Genomic DNA, 18,630 nt, shown 5'->3' on the forward strand with positions numbered 1-18,630 from the left:
GACACCTTCCCCACCTTCCAGCCCCATTTCCCACAGCCCCAGGTCCTGGGGTCTCGGGAGGCGGCAGGAGGAGAGGGGTACGAGGGGGGGGCAGATTCTGCTCCTGCCTGTCTCCTCCCTCCCTTCCCATTGCTCATGCAAATCCCCAGCACAATGTGGGTTTGTGCCCTTTGGGCCATTTGCATCTGAGCAGCTGCTGGGCTGGAAGGGCAGGGCTGTGTCTCCCAGCATGGTGAGTCCAGGGAGCACTGGGGGACTTGGGGCTCAGAGAGCAGGCCCTGCGGGGAGCAGCTCCATGCAGGGATGGCTTAGGGCTGTGAGCACCTTTGGATTCCCTGACCCGCAGCCCCCTGCCCTGGGCTCCCCCCAACTCAACGGGTGCCCCTCACTCCCGACCCACAGCCCCCTACGAGCCCGGCCCTGGGCTCCCCACCCCCCAGCTCAGCCGGTGCCCCTCAATCCCGACCCACAGCCCCCTGCGAGCCCGGCCCTGGGCTTCCCACCCCACAGCTCTGACGGTGCCCCTCACTCCCAACCCACAGCCCCCTGCTAGTCCGGCCCTGGGCTCCCCACCCCACAGCTCTGACGGTGCCCCTCACTCCCGACCCACAGCCCCCTGCGAGCCCGACCCTGGGCTCCCCACCCCACAGCTCTGACGGTGCCCCTCACTCCCGACCCACAGCCCCCTACGAGCCGGGCCCTGGGCTCCCCACCCCACAGCTCTGACGGTGCCCCTCACTCCCAACCCACAGCCCCCTGCTAGTCCGGCCCTGGGCTCCCCACCCCACAGCTCTGACGGTGCCCCTCACTCCTGACCCACAGCCCCCTGCGAGCCCGGCCCTGGGCTTCCCACCCCACAGCTCTGACGGTGCCCCTCACTCCCCACAGCCCCCTGCTAGCCTGGCCCTGGGCTCCCCACCCCACAGCTCAGCTGGTGCCCCTCACTCCCCACAGCCCCCTGCTAGCCCGGCCCTGGGCTCCCCACCCCACAGCTCACCCCCAGGCTGAAGAGTCCCACAGTGGGGGGGACAGGGCTGCTGACTAGATCCAGCAGGGGATGCCGTGGGGGGGCGCCATGGGGAGTGGGGCAGTGGCTGTGGGGGGCACCATAGGGAGCGGGGGTGCCATGGGGAGGGAAAAGGGGGGATGCTGAAGGCTCTTTGGGGATAGGCTCCCCGCTGCCCCCCTTCTGCCCTGACCCCACTCTGGATTCCTTTCAGAACATCTTCGGGAGGAGCTGCAGCCCGTGAGTAGAGCAGCCTCCGGGCTGAGGGCTGGGGGGTCCATCCCTGGCCCTGGCCCCGCCGCGGGATCAGTCCCTGGAGGCCAGAGCCTGGATGGGCACATGGGGGGCAGGGGTAGGGTGACCAGGCGTCTGATATTAGGGGCTTTGTCTTATACATGCAACTATCCCCCCCCACCCCAAAAAAGAAAATGTGTCTAGTTTTCACACTTCCTGTCTGGTCACCCTAGGCAGGGAGACCGGAGGGGGGGGGTCACCCGGCTGGGAGAGTGGGGGAGAAATGTGCAGGCAGGGGGTGATGTGCAGGGCAGTGGGGTGATGCAGGCATGGGGGGCTATGCAGGGGGGTGATGTATAAGTAGGGGCATAGCGAGCAGATCGAGGGACGTGATCGTCCCCCTCTATTCGACATTGGTGAGGCCTCATCCGGAGTACTGCGTCCAGTTTTGGGCCCCACACTACAAGAAGGATGTGGATAAATTGGAGAGAGTCCAGCGAAGGGCAACAAAAATGATTAGGGGTCTGGAACACATGAGTTATGAGGAGAGGCTGAGGGAACTGGGATTTAGTCTGCGGAAGAGAAGAATGAGGGGGGATTTGATAGCTGCTTTCAACTACCTGAGAGGTGGTTCCAGAGAGGATGGTTCTAGACTATTCTCAGTGGTAGAAGAGGACAGGACAAGGAGTAATGGTCTCAAGTTGCAGTGGGGGAGGTTTAGGTTGGATATTAGGAAAAACTTTTTCACTAGGAGGGTGGTGAAACACTGGAATGCGTTGCCTAGGGAGGTGGTGGAATCTCCTTCCTTAGAAGTTTTGAAGGTCAGGCTTGACAAAGCCCTGGCTGGGATGCTTTAGTTGGGGATGGGTCCTGCTTTGAGCAGGGGGTTGGACTAGATGACCTCCTGAGGTCCCTTCCAACCCTGATATTCTATGATTCTATGATTCTATGTGGGGGCAGGGCAGTGGGGTGATGTGGGCATGGGGAGGCTATGCAGGGGAGTGATGTGGGGGCAGGGCAGTGGGGTGATGTAGGCATGGGGGGGCTATGCAGGGGTGGGGGTGACATGGGCACGGGGCAGTGGGGTGACATGGGCATGGGGGCTATGCAGGGGTGGGGGTGATGTGGGGGCGGGGCACTGGGGTGATGTGGGCATGGGGGGGCTATGCAGCAGGGGTGATGTGGGGGCAGGGCAGTGGGGTGATGCGGGCATGGGGGGCTATGCAGGGGTGGGGGTGATGTGGGGGTAGGGCAGTGGAGTGATGTGGGCATGGGGGGCTATGTGGGGGTGAAGTGATGTGGGGGTGATGTGGGGGCAGGGCAGTGGAGTGATGTGGGCATGGGGGAGCTATGCAGGGGTGGGAGTGATGTGGGGGCGGGGCAGTGGGGTGATGTGGGCATGGGGGGGCTATGCAGGGGGAGTGATATGGGGGTGATGTGGGGGCAGGGCAGTGGGGTGATGTGCGCATGGAGGGGCTATGCAGGACTGGGGGTGATGTGGGGGCGAGGCAGCAGGGTGATGCGGGCATGGGGGGCTATGCAGGGGTGAGGTGATGTGGGGGTGGGGCAGGGCAGCGGGGTGATGTGGGCATTGGGGGGCTAAGCGGGCGGGAGGCGATGTGGGCACCATAGGGATGGAGCAGGGAGGCTCATGGGGTCCTATTGTGTCTCCTCCCCACAGGCCTCAGACCCCACCCCCGCCCCCCGAGCGGCCGGGTAAGTGATGGTCCCAGCCCCAGGAGCCTGGGGGGGTCAGTAGCAGCAGCCGGCTAAGCCAGGCCTGGGATGGCTGCATTACTCCCCCAGCCTGCCCTGTGTGGAGGGTGTGACGGGATCCCCCAGTACATCCTGTGACCCCTTAACTCGCCAGCCTGGGTTGTCCCTCACAGAGCTTCGCCAGCGACAAACAGCAAACCCAGCCCAGCGCTGGGATCAGTCACCACCAGCATGGGGGGCCTCACACCCAGCTACATTGCGTGTTCCCTGAGCCTCTCGTGAATCACCAGAGAGGCACCAGCCCATCACTCAGCCCCCAGCCTCGCACCCCAGAACTTCCTCTGCTCAAGGGCCCCCTGCACAGTGCCAGCCCATTCATTAGTTCACCGCTTCGACAGAGGGTGCTGGACACACACCAGCCCCTGTTAACCTGAGCTCAGATTCCCTGAGCACTTCCACCAAACCCCATTGTTCGGTGAAATAGAACACGGATTTATTACCAGAAAGATCGATTGTAAGAGATTATAAGTAGCAGGCAGAGAGATCAGAGTTGAAAGAAAAGGAGGACTTGTGGCACCTTAGAGACTAACCAATTTATTTGAGCGTGAGCTTTCGTGAGCTACAGCTCACTTCATCGAGTGAGCTGTAGCTCACGAAAGCTTAGGCTCAAATAAATTGGTTAGTCTCTAAGGTGCCACAAGTACTCCTTTTCTTTTTGTGGATACAGACTAACACGGCTGCTACTCTGAAACCAATAATTTCAGTTGGTGGCCCCTAGTTCTTGTGTTATGAGAAGGAGTAAATAACACTTCCTGATTTACTTTCTCCACACCAGCTTTTCCAGGCTGAAAAGTCCCAGTCTTATTAATCTCTCCTCATATGGAAGCTAGTCCATATCCCTAATCCTTTTTGTTGCCCTTTTCTGAACCTTTTCCAATTCCAATATATCTTTTTTGAGATGGGGCGACCACATCTGCACGCAGCATTCCAGATGTGGGCATACCGTGGATTTATAGAGAGGCGACATGATATTTTCTGTCCTATTATCCATCCCTTTCTTAATGATTCCCAGCATTCTGTTTGCTTTTTTGACGGCCGCTGCACATTGAGTGGACGTTTTCAGAGAACTATCCACAAGGACTCCAAGATCTCTTTCTTGAGTGGTAACAGCTAATTTAGACCTCATCATTTATAGGTATAACTGGGATTATGTTTTCCAATGTGCATTACTTTGCATTTATCAACATTGAATTTCATCTGCCATTTTGTTGCCCAGTCACCCAGTTTTGAGAGATCCTTGTGTAGCTCTTCACAGTCTGCCTGGGACTTGACTATCTTGAGTAGTTTCGTATCATCTGCAAATTTGGCCACCTCCCTGCTTACCCCTTTTTCCAGATCATTTATGAGTATGTTGAATAGGACTGGGCCCAGTACAGACCCCTGGGGGATACCACTATTTACCTCTCTCCATTCTGAAAACTGACCATTTATTCCTACTCTTTGCTTCTTGTCTTTTAACCAGTTACCAATCCAGAGAGGACCTTCCCTCTTATCCTGTGGCAGCTTACTTTGCATAAGAGCCTTTGGTGAGGGACCTTGTCAAAGGCTTTCTGAAAATCTAAGTACACCATATCCACTGGATCCCCTTGGGGCACATGCCCATTGACCCCCTCAAAGAATTCTAGTAGATTGGTGAGGCATGATTTCCCTTTAACCCATGTTGACTCTTCCTCAACAAATTATGTTCATCGACATGTCTGACAATATTGTTCTTTATTATAGTTTCAACCAGTTTGCCCAGTACTGAAGTCAGACTTACCAGCCTGTAATTGCTGGGGTCACCTCTGGAGCCCTTTTCAAAAATTGGCGTCACATTAGCTACACTCCAGCCATCTGGTACAGAAGCTGATTTAAATGATAGGTCACAGACCACAGTTAGTAATTCTGCAATTTCACATCTGAGTTCCTTCCAAACTCTTGGGTGATACCATCTGGTGAATACCATGAGAAATAAAAATAAATGTCCAGTCTAAATTCTACAAACTAAGCAGGATTAGAATCAAGCATTTTCTCGCCTTAGTAGATGTTACAGGCAGCTCACAGTTCTCAATACACAGGCTGGATTCCCTTTCAGTCTGGGACCAATCTCCCCAGTTCAAAGTCTTTGTCCTCCAGACAATCGATCTTGCAGCTGTTGAGATGGGGGAGGGGAGAGGGCAAGTGATGTTGTCACTGCCCCTCTTTTACACTTTCATCCAGCCAGGATCTTTCTAGCAGCTGTGATGTGGGGTCAAGCAGCCCCCAAACTGCACCTGCCCTCTCTGAGGAGCCTCTGGGAGGGAATTGTTCTTGATGAACCATCAATGCCTGTCTGGCCAGTGATGGCTGCTCCTTTGTTGCCACTGAAAGGCTGGTTGTGGGTGTCTTCCCACCTCACAATGTATTTTACAATGTAACACGCAGACCAATGTTAACTTCCCATACAATGAGAGTACACACAATTCAACAGGATATTAATGTTCGACAGATCAGATACCTCACAAGGCCCTCACATCATCACCTCACAAAGGTGAAAATGGTGACTATGGGGTTCCAGGGTACTACTGTGGGGGACAGAGTGTCATGGAGGGAGGTCCTGAGGGGTGGGGCAGGTCCATAGATGGGCAGGCAGAGCCACTGACAGCCCCGTGTGTGTTACAGAGAGCAGGGAGCATGCGGTAAGTATGGCCCAGGCACAACCCCACCCCTGCCCCGCCCACTGAACCCCAACCCCGCTCCCACCCACCCACAGCCCCACCCACTGCTCTCTGCTCTGCCCCGCCCACTTCACCATAACCCCGCCCCCACCCAGACACAGCCCCACCCATTGCTCCCTGCCCCACCCTATCGACTGAACCCCCAACCCTACCCCCTCACAGCCATAGCCCCACCCACTGCTCCCTGCTCTGCCCTGCCCACTTCACCATAACCCCGCCCCCACCCAGACACAGCTCCACCCATTTCTCCCTGCCCCACCCTGCCTGCTGAACCCCCAACCCTATCCCGCCATGGCCATAGCCCCACCCACTGCTCCCTGCCCCACCCTATGCACCCTGCCCCCACCTAGCCACAGCTCCACCCATTGCTTCCTGCCCCACCCTACCCACTGAACCCCCAACCCTACCCCCCCACGGCCATAGCCCCACCCACTGCTCCCTGCCCCACCCCACCCACTTCACCGTAACCCCGCCCCCACCCAGACACAGCCCCACCCATTTCTCCCTGCCCCACCCTACCCGCTGAACCCCCAACCCTATCCCCCCCACGGCCATAGCCCCGCCCATTGCTCCCTGCTCCATCCCACCCACTGCACCCCCAACCCTGTCCCCACCCTGCCCACTGCTCCCTGCCCCACCCCCACCTCACCCTATGCACCCTGCCCCCACCTAGCCACAGCTCCACCCACTGCACCCCTCATGCAACCTCTCACCCCAACCCATTGTGTCCCCCAGCCATTGCTCTGCCCACTCCCCTAGCCCCAAGGCAGCACCCACCTGCCCCCGTCCCACTCCGCAGGGTCCCAGTGTGGCGGAGGAGTCAGAGGAGGGGGACACGTACGAGGCGCCCCCCTGTGAGAGCCAGGCCTGGAAGGTGGCTCCAGCCAAGAGGCAGGAGGACACGGACGGCACCTACCTAGGTAACGGGACCTGGGGGGCAGGAGACTGGGAGGCTGGCAATGGGGGAAGGGAGCAGGGGGCTGGGAGTGGTGAGGGGCAGGGTTGGTGGGGGTTGGAAGGTTGGGGGGCAGCATGGCCCCCTGTGCCCATCTCACCTGTCCCTGCCTCCAGATCACGCCACTGCCCGGCGCTGCTCGGAGCCCTTCACCCAGCTGCAAGCCAAGGTGAGTGAGCAAACTCCACCCCACACCGAGCCCCCAGCACCCCCAATCCCCTCCCCCAACACCGAGCCCCCTGCACCCCCAATCCCCCTCCCCCAGCACTGAGACCGCAATCCCCCATTCCTCTCCTGCACCCCACACTGAGCCCTCTGCACCCCCAACCCCCCTCCCACACTCCACCCCACACTGAGCCCCCTGCACCCCCAATCCCCCTCCCCAACACTGAGCCCCCTGCACCCCCAATTCCCTTCCCCATGCCCCATCTCCCCCAGGCTGATCTTCCTCTCCCCAGGCTGAGCCCCCACACCATCAACTTGTTTCTTCTGCTCCCCCACCCCCAGTGCTGGGTCCTCCCAGCCAGCACCCCTGATGCCCCCTGCCAGGGAGAGATGAACAGACAGGGTGAACAGACAGGGGGCTCCCCTTCACCTAAGAGTCATGGGCCCCAGGAGGCCTCCCAGCCCCCTATTGCCCCTCCCATGCACCCTGTGGCCACCCTCTGAGGTGGTGACATGGCACCGTGTGGCCAGGTACGTTCCAGGAGAGCCCAGAGAGCCCCATAGCCCACCACTGCCACCATTTACCCCATGGAGCCACCCTGGCCCAGCCAGCTCCAAAACTGGGGACTCAGGAGTTGGGCCCAGGAGTTACTCATAGGGGGGCAGTTAGAGACCATGGGGAGCCTGGCTGGCTGGTAACCAGTCCCTGTTGTAACCCACAGTTCCTGTCGAAGCTCAGCCTGGTGCCTGGCACAGATGCTGGCAACAGAGAGGAGATGCCCCGGGGCCTGGCCTGTGGGAAAGGTGAGGGTCTGGGGGGTCTGGGAGGGGGCTGCTTTGTGGAGTGACCCCCTTCCCCACAGACCCCGAGTCCCCCCAGCCTGGGAGCCTGGCAGAGCCACTTGGAGGCACCCCGGGACCCATGCAGGCTGGCTCTGGCCACAGGGCTAGGGGAAGCCTGGCTCCCTGCCCACCTTTGGGGTCCCCGTTTGCCCCTGCCCCGTGTGGGAGGGGATCTCTTTGCCCAGGATAGTGATTGCCATGGTGACAGGTGGGCATGCTGATGGTTGCTGGGGTAGTCGCGTTGGGCCTGTGGGGCGTCCTGGGGGCTGAGTCTTTGGAGCTGGGCCCTGGGGCCCCTTGGGCTCCCCACATGCCCGGCTTGGCCACGCAGCCTCTTGCCCCTGGGTGGCCCCTCGCGCCTGGAGCTGAGCCGCCTCCTTCCCTTACAGGTCTGGACAGAACCCGGGCAAAGCTCCCGCCAGCTCCCGCCAGTCGCAAGGTCTCCCTGTCCGGCTCCTTACCGAGGCCCCTGCCGACACCTGCAGGCCCCACTGCACCCCGGGGTATGTGGGGCGCCGGGTTTGGTAGATGGGAGGTGGGGGAAGTTGCTGGGGAGGACTGGGACAGCTGGGGGGGCTTCTCCCTGCGGGCTGGTGGGGGCTTCTCAGAATCCCCCAGGCCTTTCCTGGGGGCTCCCCAGATGGGGTCCCTCTGTTCTCTTCAGTCCTGCTTGGGCTCCGGATGCTTCTGCCCATCCCATAGCCCCCTCCAATTCCTCCCATCACCCCGCAATCCCTTACCCCCAGCCCGTCTCCCCCCCGCAATCTCTGCCCGCAGCTTGTCCCTATCCCCCCACAGTCTTTGCCCCACCCCAGGCCTGTACCCATGGACGTGCCCCACCCAGTCACATGGTTTAGTGTCTCAGGGCTTCCCAGGACTCCAGTGGTGACCCCCCTCCTTTCAGGGGGGGATTAGCCTCTGCTGCTCACTTCACCTTGTTCCTGCACCCACAGATCCCAGCCCGACCTCGTGGGTATTGAAGGGTATGTGCTGTTTAGGAAAGGCAAAGGCGGGGAAGTAGCATTGTCTATCAATGATGAGGTCGACTGTAAAGAAGTAAGAAGCGATGGCATGGATAAGACAGAGTCCGTCTGGGCAAAAATCACATTGGCGAAGAAATCTACTGGAGCCTCCCCTGGGATAGTGCTTGGGGTGTGCTAGAGACCGCCGGGATCCGACGTGGATATGGATCAAGCCCTCTTTAATGTTTTTAATGAAGTAAATACGAATGGAAACTGTGTGATCATGGGAGACTTTAACTTCCCAGATATAGACTGGAGGGCAAGTGCCAGTAATAATAATAGGTTTCAGAGTAGCAGCCGTGTTAGTCTGTATTCGCAAAAAGAACAGGAGGACTTGTGGCACCTTAGAGACTAACCAATTTATTTGAGCATGAGCTTTCGTGAGCTACAGCTCACTTCATCAGATGCATTCAGTGGAAAATGATAAGTAATAATAATAGGGCTCAAATTTTCCTGGCTGCGATAGCTGAACCAACAAGAGGGGATGCCATTTTAGATTTGGTTTTGGTGAGAACCTTAAGAACTGCATAGGGGAAACTGAGGCACCCCCACACTATTCAGAGGAAACATTAAGAACAGTCCCACTTCGTCACATCGACAACCTTGGTTCAAGCAATCATGAGCTAATTCAGTTCAAAGTAAATGGAAGGATAAACAAAAATAGATCTGTGACTAGGGTTTTTGATTTCAAAAGGGCTGGCTTTAAAAAATTAAGGAAATTAGTTAGGTAAGTGGATTGGACTGAAGCACTTGTGGATCTAAAGGCGGAGGAGGCCTGGAATTACTTCAAGTCAATGTTGCAGAAGCTATCAGAAGCCTGCATCCCAAGAAAGGGGAAAAAATTCACAGGCAGGAGTTGTAGACCAAGCTGGATGAGCAAGCATCTCAGAGGGGTGATTAAGAAAAAGCAGAAAGCATACAAGGAGTGGAAGATGGGAGGGATCAGCAAGGATAGCTACCTTATTGAGGTCAGAGGGATAAAGTGAGACAGGCTAAAAGTCAAGTAGAGTTGGACCTTGCAAAGGGAATTAAAACCAATAGTAAAAGGTTCTGTAGCCATATAAATAAGAAAACAAAGAAAGAAGAAGTGGGACCGCTAAACACTGAGGATGGAGTGGAGGTTAAGGATAATCTAGGCATGGCCCAATATCTAAACAAATACTTTGCCTCAGTCTTTAATGAGGCTAAAGAGCAGTTTAGCGATAATGGTAGGACAACAAATGGGAATGAGGATGTGGAGGTAGATATTACTGTAGAGGTAGAAGCCAAACTCAAACAGTTTAATGGGACTAAATCGGGGGGCCCAGATAATCTTCATCCAAGAATATTAAAGGAATTGGCACATGAAATTGCAAGCTCATTAGCAAGAATTTTTAATGAATCTGTAAACTCAGGGGTTGTACCGTATGATTGGAGAATTGCTAACATAGTTCCTATTTTTAAGAAAGGTAAAAAAAGTGATCCGGGTAACTACAGGCCTGTTAGTTTGACATCTGTAGTATGCAAGGTCTTGGAAAACATTTTGTAGGAGAAAGTAGTTAAGGACATTGAGGTCAATGGTAATTGGGACAAAATACAACATGGTTTTACAAAAGGTAGATCGCGCCAAACCAACCTGATCTCCTTCTTTGAGAAGGTAACAGATTTTTTAGAGAAAGGGAACGCAGTGGATCTAATTTACCTTGATTTCAGTAAGGCGTTTGATACGGTGCCACACGGGGAATTATTAGTTAAATTGGATAAGATGGGGATCAGTATGAAAACAAAAGGTGGATAAGGAACTGGTTGAAGGGGAGACTACAACAGGTCACACTGCAAGGTGAACTGTCAGGCTGGAAGGAGGTTAGCAGTGGAGTTCCTTAGGGATCGGTTTTGGGACCAATCTTATGTAATCCTTTTATTACTGACCTTGGCACAAAAAGCTGGAATGTGCTAATAAAGTTTGTGGATGACACAAAGCTGAGAGGTATTGCCAATTCAGAGAAGGACCAGGATATCATGCAGGAAGATCTGGATGACCTTGTAAACTGGAGTAATAGTAATAGGATGAAATTTAAAAGTGAAAGTGCAAGGTCATGCATTTAGGGATTAATAACAAGAATTTCTGTTGTAAATTGGGGATGCATCACTTGGAAGTAACAGAGGAGGAGAAGGACCTCGGAGTATTGGTTGATCACAGGATGACTATGAGCCACCAATGTGATATGGCCGTGAAAAAAGCTAATGTGGTCTTGGGATGCATCAGACAAATTGGAGGATTGGGCCAAAAGAAATCTGATGAGGTTCAATAAGAATAAGTGCAGGGTCCTGCACTTAGGACGGAAGAACCCAATGCACAGCTACAGACTAGGGACCGAATGGCTAGGCAGCAGTTCTGCGGAAAAGGACCTAGGGGTGACAGTGGACGAGAAGCTGGATATGAGTCAGCAGTGTGCCCTTGTTGCCAAGAAGGCCAATGGCATTTTGGGATGTATAAGTAGGGGCATAGCGAGCAGATCGAGGGACGTGATCGTTCCCCTCTATTCGACATTGGTGAGGCCTCATCTGGAGTACTGTGTCCAGTTTTGGGCCCCACACTACAAGAAGGATGTGGATAAATTGGAGAGAGTCCAGCGAAGGGCAACAAAAATGATTAGGGGTCTGGAACACATGACTTATGAGGAGAGGCTGAGGGAACTGGGATTGTTTAGTCTGCAGAAGAGAAGAATGAGGGGGGATTTGATAGCTGCTTTCAACTACCTGAGAGGTGGTTCCAGAGAGGATGGTTCTAGACTATTCTCAGTGGTGGAAGAGGACAGGACAAGGAGTAATGGTCTCAAGTTGCAGTGGGGGAGGTTTAGGTTGGATATTAGGAAAAACTTTTTCACTAGGAGGGTGGTGAAACACTGGAATGCATTACCTAGGGAGATGGTAGAATCTCCTTCCTTAGAAGTTTTTAAGGTCAGGCTTGACAAAGCCCTGGCTGGGATGATTTAGTTGGGGATTGGTCCTGCTTTGAGCAGGGGGTTGGACTAGATGACCTCCTGAGGTCCCTTCCAACCCTGATATTCTATGATTCTATGATTTCCAGTAGAGATAAGGAGGCGTTAGTACCGGTATACAAGGCACTGATGAGACCTCATCCGGAATAGAGTGCGCAGTTCTGGTCTCCCATGTTTAAGAAGGATGAATTCAAACTGGAACAGGTACAGAGAAGGGCTACTAGGATGATCTGAGGAATGGAATACCTGTCTTATGAAGGGAGACTCAAAGAGCTTGGCTGGTTTAGCCTAACCAAAAGAAGGCTGAGGGGAGATATGATTGCTCTCTATAAATATATCGGAGGGATAAATACCACGGAGGGAGAAGAATTATTTAAGCTCAGTACCAATGTGAACACAAGAACAAATGGATATAAACTGGCCATCAGGAAGTTTAGACTTGAAATTAGACAAAGTTTCTAACCATCAGAGGAGTGAAGTTCTGGAACAGCCTTCCAAGGGAAGCAGTGGGGGCAAAAGTCATATCTGGCTTCAAGTCTAAGCTTGATAAGTTTATGGAAGGGATGGTATGATGGGATAGCCTCATTTTGGCAATTAATTGATCTTCGACTATTAGCGGTAGATATGCCCAATGGCCTGTGATGGGATGTTAGATGGGGTGGGATCTGAGTTACTACAGAGAATTCTTCCCTGGGTATCTGGCTGGTGTGTCTTGCCCACATGCTCCGGGTTCAGCTGATTGCCATATTTGGGGTCGGGAAGGAATTTTCCTCCTGGGCAGATTGGAAGAGGCTCTGGAGGTTTTTCGCCTTCCTCTGAGGCACGGGGCACGGGTCACTTGCTGGAGGATTCTCTGCACCTTGAAGTCTTTAAACCACGATTTGGGGACTCAATAGCTCAGACATAGGTCAGGGGTTTGTCCTGACCCACAACCCCTGCTATCCTGGCCCTGGGCAGAGGCAGCCGTGGTCTCTCCCCATCCGGGTGTGGCCTGTTTGGGGGCTGGGGAAGGTGCAAGCGAGCTGAGGCCGTGCGGAGCCGCTTCGTCTGGGACTGAAGGGGAAAGGCAGGCGCTTGCAGGCCGGGCACAGCCCCTGGTGTCTGTGAGCACCCCCTGGGGGCAGAGAGGGGGAGTGCACCGCACAGCCGCGGCGCCCTGTTCATTGAGGAGCAGGTGTCCAGTCTCCCCGAGGCTGCTGGGCCAGTGGCTCCTGCCAGGCCTGGGAGCTGGTGGAGGGTCAGGGAGCGAGGATTAGGCTGGGAGCTGGTGTGGGTCAGGCCTGTGATCTCCCCAGGTCCTGGCTGAGTGTCAGTGACTACGGCGCCCTCCCAGGGCTGGGCCCGTGGGGGATAAAGGACCCACTACTGCTGCCAGCTGAGGGAGCTCCACTCAGGCTCATGGCAGAGGCCTGGGAGCGTGGTGCCCATGGCCCGGCTGGACGTCTGCCGCATCTCCTCTTAACCCGTCGGTGTCCTGCCTCTTTCAGCCTCGAGCAAAGCCCCAGCCTGGCCCAGGGGCAGCAGATCCCCGGCAGAGGTAAGCGCCTGCCCTGCCTGTGGGCTCGCTGTGCCTGGGGGGCGGGAGGGGTGGCACCTTCCTCCCGGAGCAGCCAGCACAGCCTCTGGGAGGGGCTCACCCCGGGAGGGGGAAGATATAAGGGGGGGCCCCAGAGCAGAGATATGAGAACTCTCCCTTCCCCACCCTCCCCATGGTGGTCCCAGCTTCCCCCACCCCACCCCACCCCACCCCACAGGCAGCCAGGTGCATTCTGGGAAGATTCATCTTGAGCGTGTCAAGTATTGCCATGGGGGAGGATACACACGGCTGCTCTCACCTCTCCCCTGTGCTCCCCAGGATCCTGGCATGCAGGACCAGGCCTGGTATGCCGGGAGCTGCGACCGGCACATGGCGGAGAGCGTCCTGCAGGCGGTCAATAAGGTACCGGCTGCACTCGCCAGGCGAGGGCGAGAGCAGGGCTTGGCACTGGGAGGCAGGACTCCTGGGTTCTCTCCCAGCTCGAGGAGGAGAGTGGGGTCGAGTTGTTGGGGTGGGGCAGGGAGGCAGGACTCCTGGGTTCTCTCCCAGCTTGAGGAAGGGAGTGGGGTCGAGTTGTTGAGGAGGGGCTGGGAGGCAGGACTCCTGGGTTCTCTCCCAGCTCTGCTGCTGACTCTCTGTGACTGTGAGTGGGTCAGTCCCCAGCTGTACTGTGGGGTCAGTGTGGGGGGATGGAAGGGGCCCAGAGCCCGTCCCCGGGGCTGTAGGGACCCTGTGGTGGTTCCTCCTGCACCCAGGAGCTGCCACAGGTCTGTGCCAGGTGGGGCCTGGGCAGGCCTGGCAGCGTCTCCCAGCACCAGGTTGGGTACCCGCCCCAGTGCTGAGCAGCCCCCCTCTGCCCCAGGACAGCGCGTTCATGGTGCGACGGAGCTCGGGGCAGGGCTGGAATCAACCATTCACCTTGGTCGTGCTGTACAAGGGCCACGTCTACAACATCCCCATCCGCTACCTGGAGAGCAGCCGCCAGTACACGCTGGGCAAGGACGGGAAGAGCCACGAGGAGGTGGGTGCCAGGAGGGCAGGGGGTGCCAGGGAGCCCTGAGGGAGGGGCCTCTCCCCTTCCCCCTTCAGGGGCAGCCTCTCACCTGGGAGCCCTGGGAATGGGGGGGGGGACCCCTGGGAAAGCTCCTGGTCGCCCCTGCTGCTCGCTTGGCCCGGGGGGCGGCAGGTGGCAGCCCCAGGCCGGGGCACTCAATGGACAACTGGGAGCCAGTGGAACTGGGCGGGGCACATCCGGCCCTGGGAACGGCGCCCCGCGGAGGGTCGGGCTGGTCCCATTGCCCCCACCCGCTCTCTGCTGCCATCTCCCCTTTTCTCCCCCAGCGCTTCGACAGCGTGGCCAGCATCGTCCAGCACTACAGCGAGCACCCCCTGGTGCTGATCGAGGGCAGCTCCGCCTCCAGGGTGCACACCTGCCTGCTCTTCCCCGTCAAGCCCTGAGGGCTGGGCCCGGCTGCTGCCACCCCCAGCTCTGCCATGCGGGATGCGAGGCTCTCTGCCCTGGCTGCTGCAGGACGGACAGCAGGGGGCGCCAGCGCTGCAGAATGCCCCCGTGCGGGGCCGTGCAGCCCCTGCAGGGGACAGGGCTTGGGGGGCTGGGAGCTCCCCGGTCCGGCTGGGCTGACTCCTGCTTTCGCCTCTACAGCCCCAGTGGGGTCCGGCTCCTGTAGCCCTTGGCTCAGGCCCCTCTGCTGCAGTGGGGGGTTTGGAGCCTTTGGGTTTCTCTGGGTCTCGCTTGGCCTGCTGCTCATGGTGGGATCTCCAAGCCCCTGGGGCTCCTGGCCACGCTTGCCCGTGTCAGTGTCAGGTCCCAATAAACGTTGGGACGCGCCTGGTGCTGCCTCCTGGAGCCTCTTTGCTGCCATTGCCCGCCCCCGCCCCGTTTGCAGGCTGGGACCTTTCCAGAGCTGTTCACTCTGTGCCGGGAACTCCCTGGCCTTGGCCTCGCCCCAGCAGCTAATCCAGACAAGCGTGGGGGAGGGCGAGGCAATGAGACTGGCTGCATCAGATGCTGGGCTGGGACCCATGGGGCTGCTGGGTTCGATTCCTGCCACTTCCCTGCTTGGTGCCTCAGTTTCCCTTTCCACCATTGTCTAGTTAGCCCCACCCACAGAAAGTGCCATGCCCGAATCGTGGTCTGTGGCTGCACAGTGCCCAGCACAACAGGGGCCCAAGCTCGCTCTCTGGGGCTGGCCAGGGGATGGAGCTCCCCCCACCCCACTCACTGACCCATTGGGGCCCTAGCTACAAGGTGGGGGATGCTGTACACAATGCACCCACCCCCCACATTCCTGGGCTCGTGGCCAGTGCGCCCACCGCCCCACTTCCTGGGCTTGCGGCCGGCAGGAGAGGGGCCTGGGGGCTGGGACCCTCTCCCCACCCAGGCCCCAAAGGGGCTGGAGTGGGGAAGCCCTATGCAATGCCCACACAGACCACCAGGGGCCCTCTGTGTCCAGGAGTTGGGTGGCCCTGGCCCTGGCCCTTTCCCCTGGGCTGCAGAGAGCCCCCTGCCTCTGAGTCCAGCATCCCCCCCCGCACCCCCGTCAGCCCATTCCCTGCCCCCAGAACCCATCTCTCATCTTGCCTGGGGGCGTTAGTGGAGGCCTTGTCCCCCCCCAGCCCACATGGTGCCTGCCAGGCTTCTCGCTGCTGGGCAAGGCCCCTAGAGCCTGGGGCTGACAGATGCAGCGAGGCAGGGCCCCCTGCCAGGCCCCAGCCAGCTCTGGGGGAGTCTGGGGGACCCGCTGCCTTGGGGACCTTCCTCTCGCCTTAGGCTGAGCCGGGCACCCTGCAATGCCTGGGGGAGCAGCAGCGCCCCCAGGTCCTCTCTGCATCCCCCCACCTCCAGCTTCAGCCTCTGACCCCTGCCCGCCCCCGGCAGCATCTGCCCCCTAGCACCATGCTGGGGGCAGTGCAGACAGTGTGGGGAAAACGCCCCCTACTGGCTGCATGTCGGTGGAGTGGAGTCGGTTCGTACACCCTCCCCAGAGGTGGCTGCATGTGGGGGCACTGGTGGATCTCCCCCTCTCTGGCTGGCTGTGCAGCATGTCGGAAGCACTTGGCTCAAAAGGGGCAGGTGGTGGCAGAAGTGGGCCCCACACTGGGGTTGCCAGGCGCACACAAGCCCAGCCTGAGCCATGGCTGCCCGGGGCCCTCATAGCTTGAGCAGCCCATCCCCCCAGGGGCGGGGTACAGGGAAACCCGCCAGGCCCCCTGACTGAGGGCTCAACCGAACCAAGCACATGCCATGGGGGTCAGCCAGATCCTGGCCGGGGCTGAATGTCGGCAGAGGCAAACTGTGCCAGGAGCCTGGCTGGCACAGCTCAGGGAACGGGCCGCAGGGCCTTTCCCCTGCAGTACGCGCCCAGGTCCGTCGGGTAGGATGGGAACTGAACACACTCACCCTGCAACTGGTCTCTCGCACTCTCACCCACACACAGAGTCCTGCGTCTGTTCACACCCCCGACATGCCGGCTGGTCTCTGTCTCTCACACACACACGGACTGTTCACACGTGCACACAGTGTGATTCTTCACACTCACCCCACACTTTGGCGGTCCCCCAGCTCTCTGCCTTCCACTAACGGGCGAGGGTGGCAGCCAGTACGCCATTCACAGGGGCTGTCCGGCTGCCAGCCAAAGACCCTGCCCAGGCTGTGCTTACAACAGGGCAGGGTGCCCCGCGACCCCTAGAGCCGCTCTCAAGCTGGGGGGCCCCATGCATTACTGCCATGTCTGTGCCCTCCCCTCCCCCTAGGAGCCTGGGCCAAGGTGGGACCTGCTGGGTGGCCAGGCCCGGGACAAGGCCACAGCCGTGGAGGGGCTGGAGGCTGGGAGCGAGATCTATCACCCGCCGGTGGGGCCGGGAGCAGAGAGGATTCTGGGATATAACCCAGGCAGGGCCAGGGTGGGAGCAGAGGATTCTGGGATATAACCAGTGATGAGCTGCCACGCTCTTAACCGGTTCCCTCCTCACCCCACGAGGGGGTCGTGGTCCACCCCCGCCCCCCGGGGACTCCTGCCCCATCCAACCCCCCCGCGTTCCTTGATGCCCCCCCCCAGGACCCCTGCCCCATCCACCCCCCCTCCCCTGTCCCCTGACTGCCCCCAGAACCGGGCAGGAGGGTCTCGTGGGCCTCCGTAGTGGGTGCCTACCCCACCCTAAGAGCCAGAGGGATCTGCCAGGGGGCGAGGTGGGGAGTCCCAGCGGTGCTTACCTGGGGCAGCTCCCAGGAAGCATCCGGCAGGTCCCTCTGGCTCCTAGGGGCGGGGGAGCGTAGCTGGGGGGGAGCAGGGGGAGCGGCCGCTCCCCCCACTGATCACATCAAAAGTGGCACCTTAGGCGCCGACTCCCGGGGTGCTCCGGGGCTGGAGCCCCCACGGGGAAAATTTGGTGGGTGCAGAGCCCCCCCGGCAGCTCCCCGCCCCGCGCCCGGCCCCAGCTCACCTCCGCCTCCTCCCCTGAACGCGCCGCCCCGCTTGGCTTCTCCGCCCCCCCCAACCCCCCCCCGGCTTCCCGCGAATCAGCTGTTCGGCGGGAAGCCGGGAGGGCTGAGAAGCAGGCGGCGGCTTCGGGCTCAAGCCAAGGGTGGCGGAGGTGAGCGGGGGGGTGTTCCCCTGCGCGCCCCCCCCCGGGGTTACCTGCTGCAGCACGGGCGGCCCTCCTCGCTGCCCCCCCCCCAGCTCACCTCCGCCTCCCTGAGCCTGAGCGCGAAGTCACCGCCTGCTTCTCAGCCCTCCCGGCTTCCCGCCGAACAGCTGATTCGCAGGAAGCCAGGGGGGCGGAGAAGCTGGGTGGGGCGGCGCGTTCAGGGGAGGATGCGGAGGTGAGCTGGGGCCGGGGGGTGGGGTGGGGAGCTGCCAGTGGGGGATCTACACCCACCACATTTTCCCCGTGGGGGCTCCAGCCCTGGCGCACCCACGGAGTCGGCGCCTAAGGTGCCACTTTTGGCCGGTTACATTTAGAAGCCCTCGCGGGACAACCGGTTCTAAAAGGGCTTCTACATTTAACAACCGGTTCTAGCGAACCGGCTCCAGCTCACCACTGGATATAACCCAGGCAGTGCCAGGGTGGGAGCAGAGGATTCTGGGATATAACCCGGGCAGTGCCAGGGTGGGAGCAGAGGATTCTGGGATATAACCCAGGCAGTGCCAGGGCGGGGAGCAGAGGATTCTGGGATATAACCCAGGCAGTGCCAGGGCGGGGAGCAGAGGATTCTGGGATATAACCCAGGCAGGGCCAGAGCACGGAGCAGAGGATTCTGGGATGTAACCCGGGCAGGGCCAGGGCGGGGAGCAGAGGATTCTGGGATGTAACCCGGGCAGTGCCAGGGTGGGAGCAGAGGATTCTGGGATGTAACCCGGGCAGTGCCAGGGTGGGAGCAGAGGATTCTGGGAT

The 18,630-nt window shown here is 58.9% G+C and overlaps 1 protein-coding gene across 1 annotated transcript; it reads left to right on the forward strand.

The window, feature by feature from the left end:
• Positions 1-1,238: 1,238 nt before the first annotated feature.
• On the forward strand, positions 1,239-14,747 carry SH2D6 (SH2 domain containing 6). The gene is made up of 10 exons (XM_075123452.1): positions 1,239-1,358; positions 2,922-2,956; positions 6,512-6,632; positions 6,784-6,836; positions 7,555-7,636; positions 8,065-8,178; positions 13,166-13,215; positions 13,534-13,617; positions 14,078-14,236; positions 14,557-14,747. The coding sequence occupies exons 1-10, from the start codon at positions 1,346-1,348 to the stop codon at positions 14,671-14,673; spliced, it is 828 nt and encodes a 275-aa protein (XP_074979553.1). The 5' UTR covers positions 1,239-1,345; the 3' UTR covers positions 14,674-14,747.
• The last annotated feature ends 3,883 nt before the right edge of the window (positions 14,748-18,630 follow it).

The sequence above is a fragment of the Caretta caretta genome, chromosome 26, assembly GCF_965140235.1.
Source record: "Caretta caretta isolate rCarCar2 chromosome 26, rCarCar1.hap1, whole genome shotgun sequence".
In the NCBI taxonomy this organism is placed as follows: domain Eukaryota; kingdom Metazoa; phylum Chordata; order Testudines; family Cheloniidae; genus Caretta; species Caretta caretta.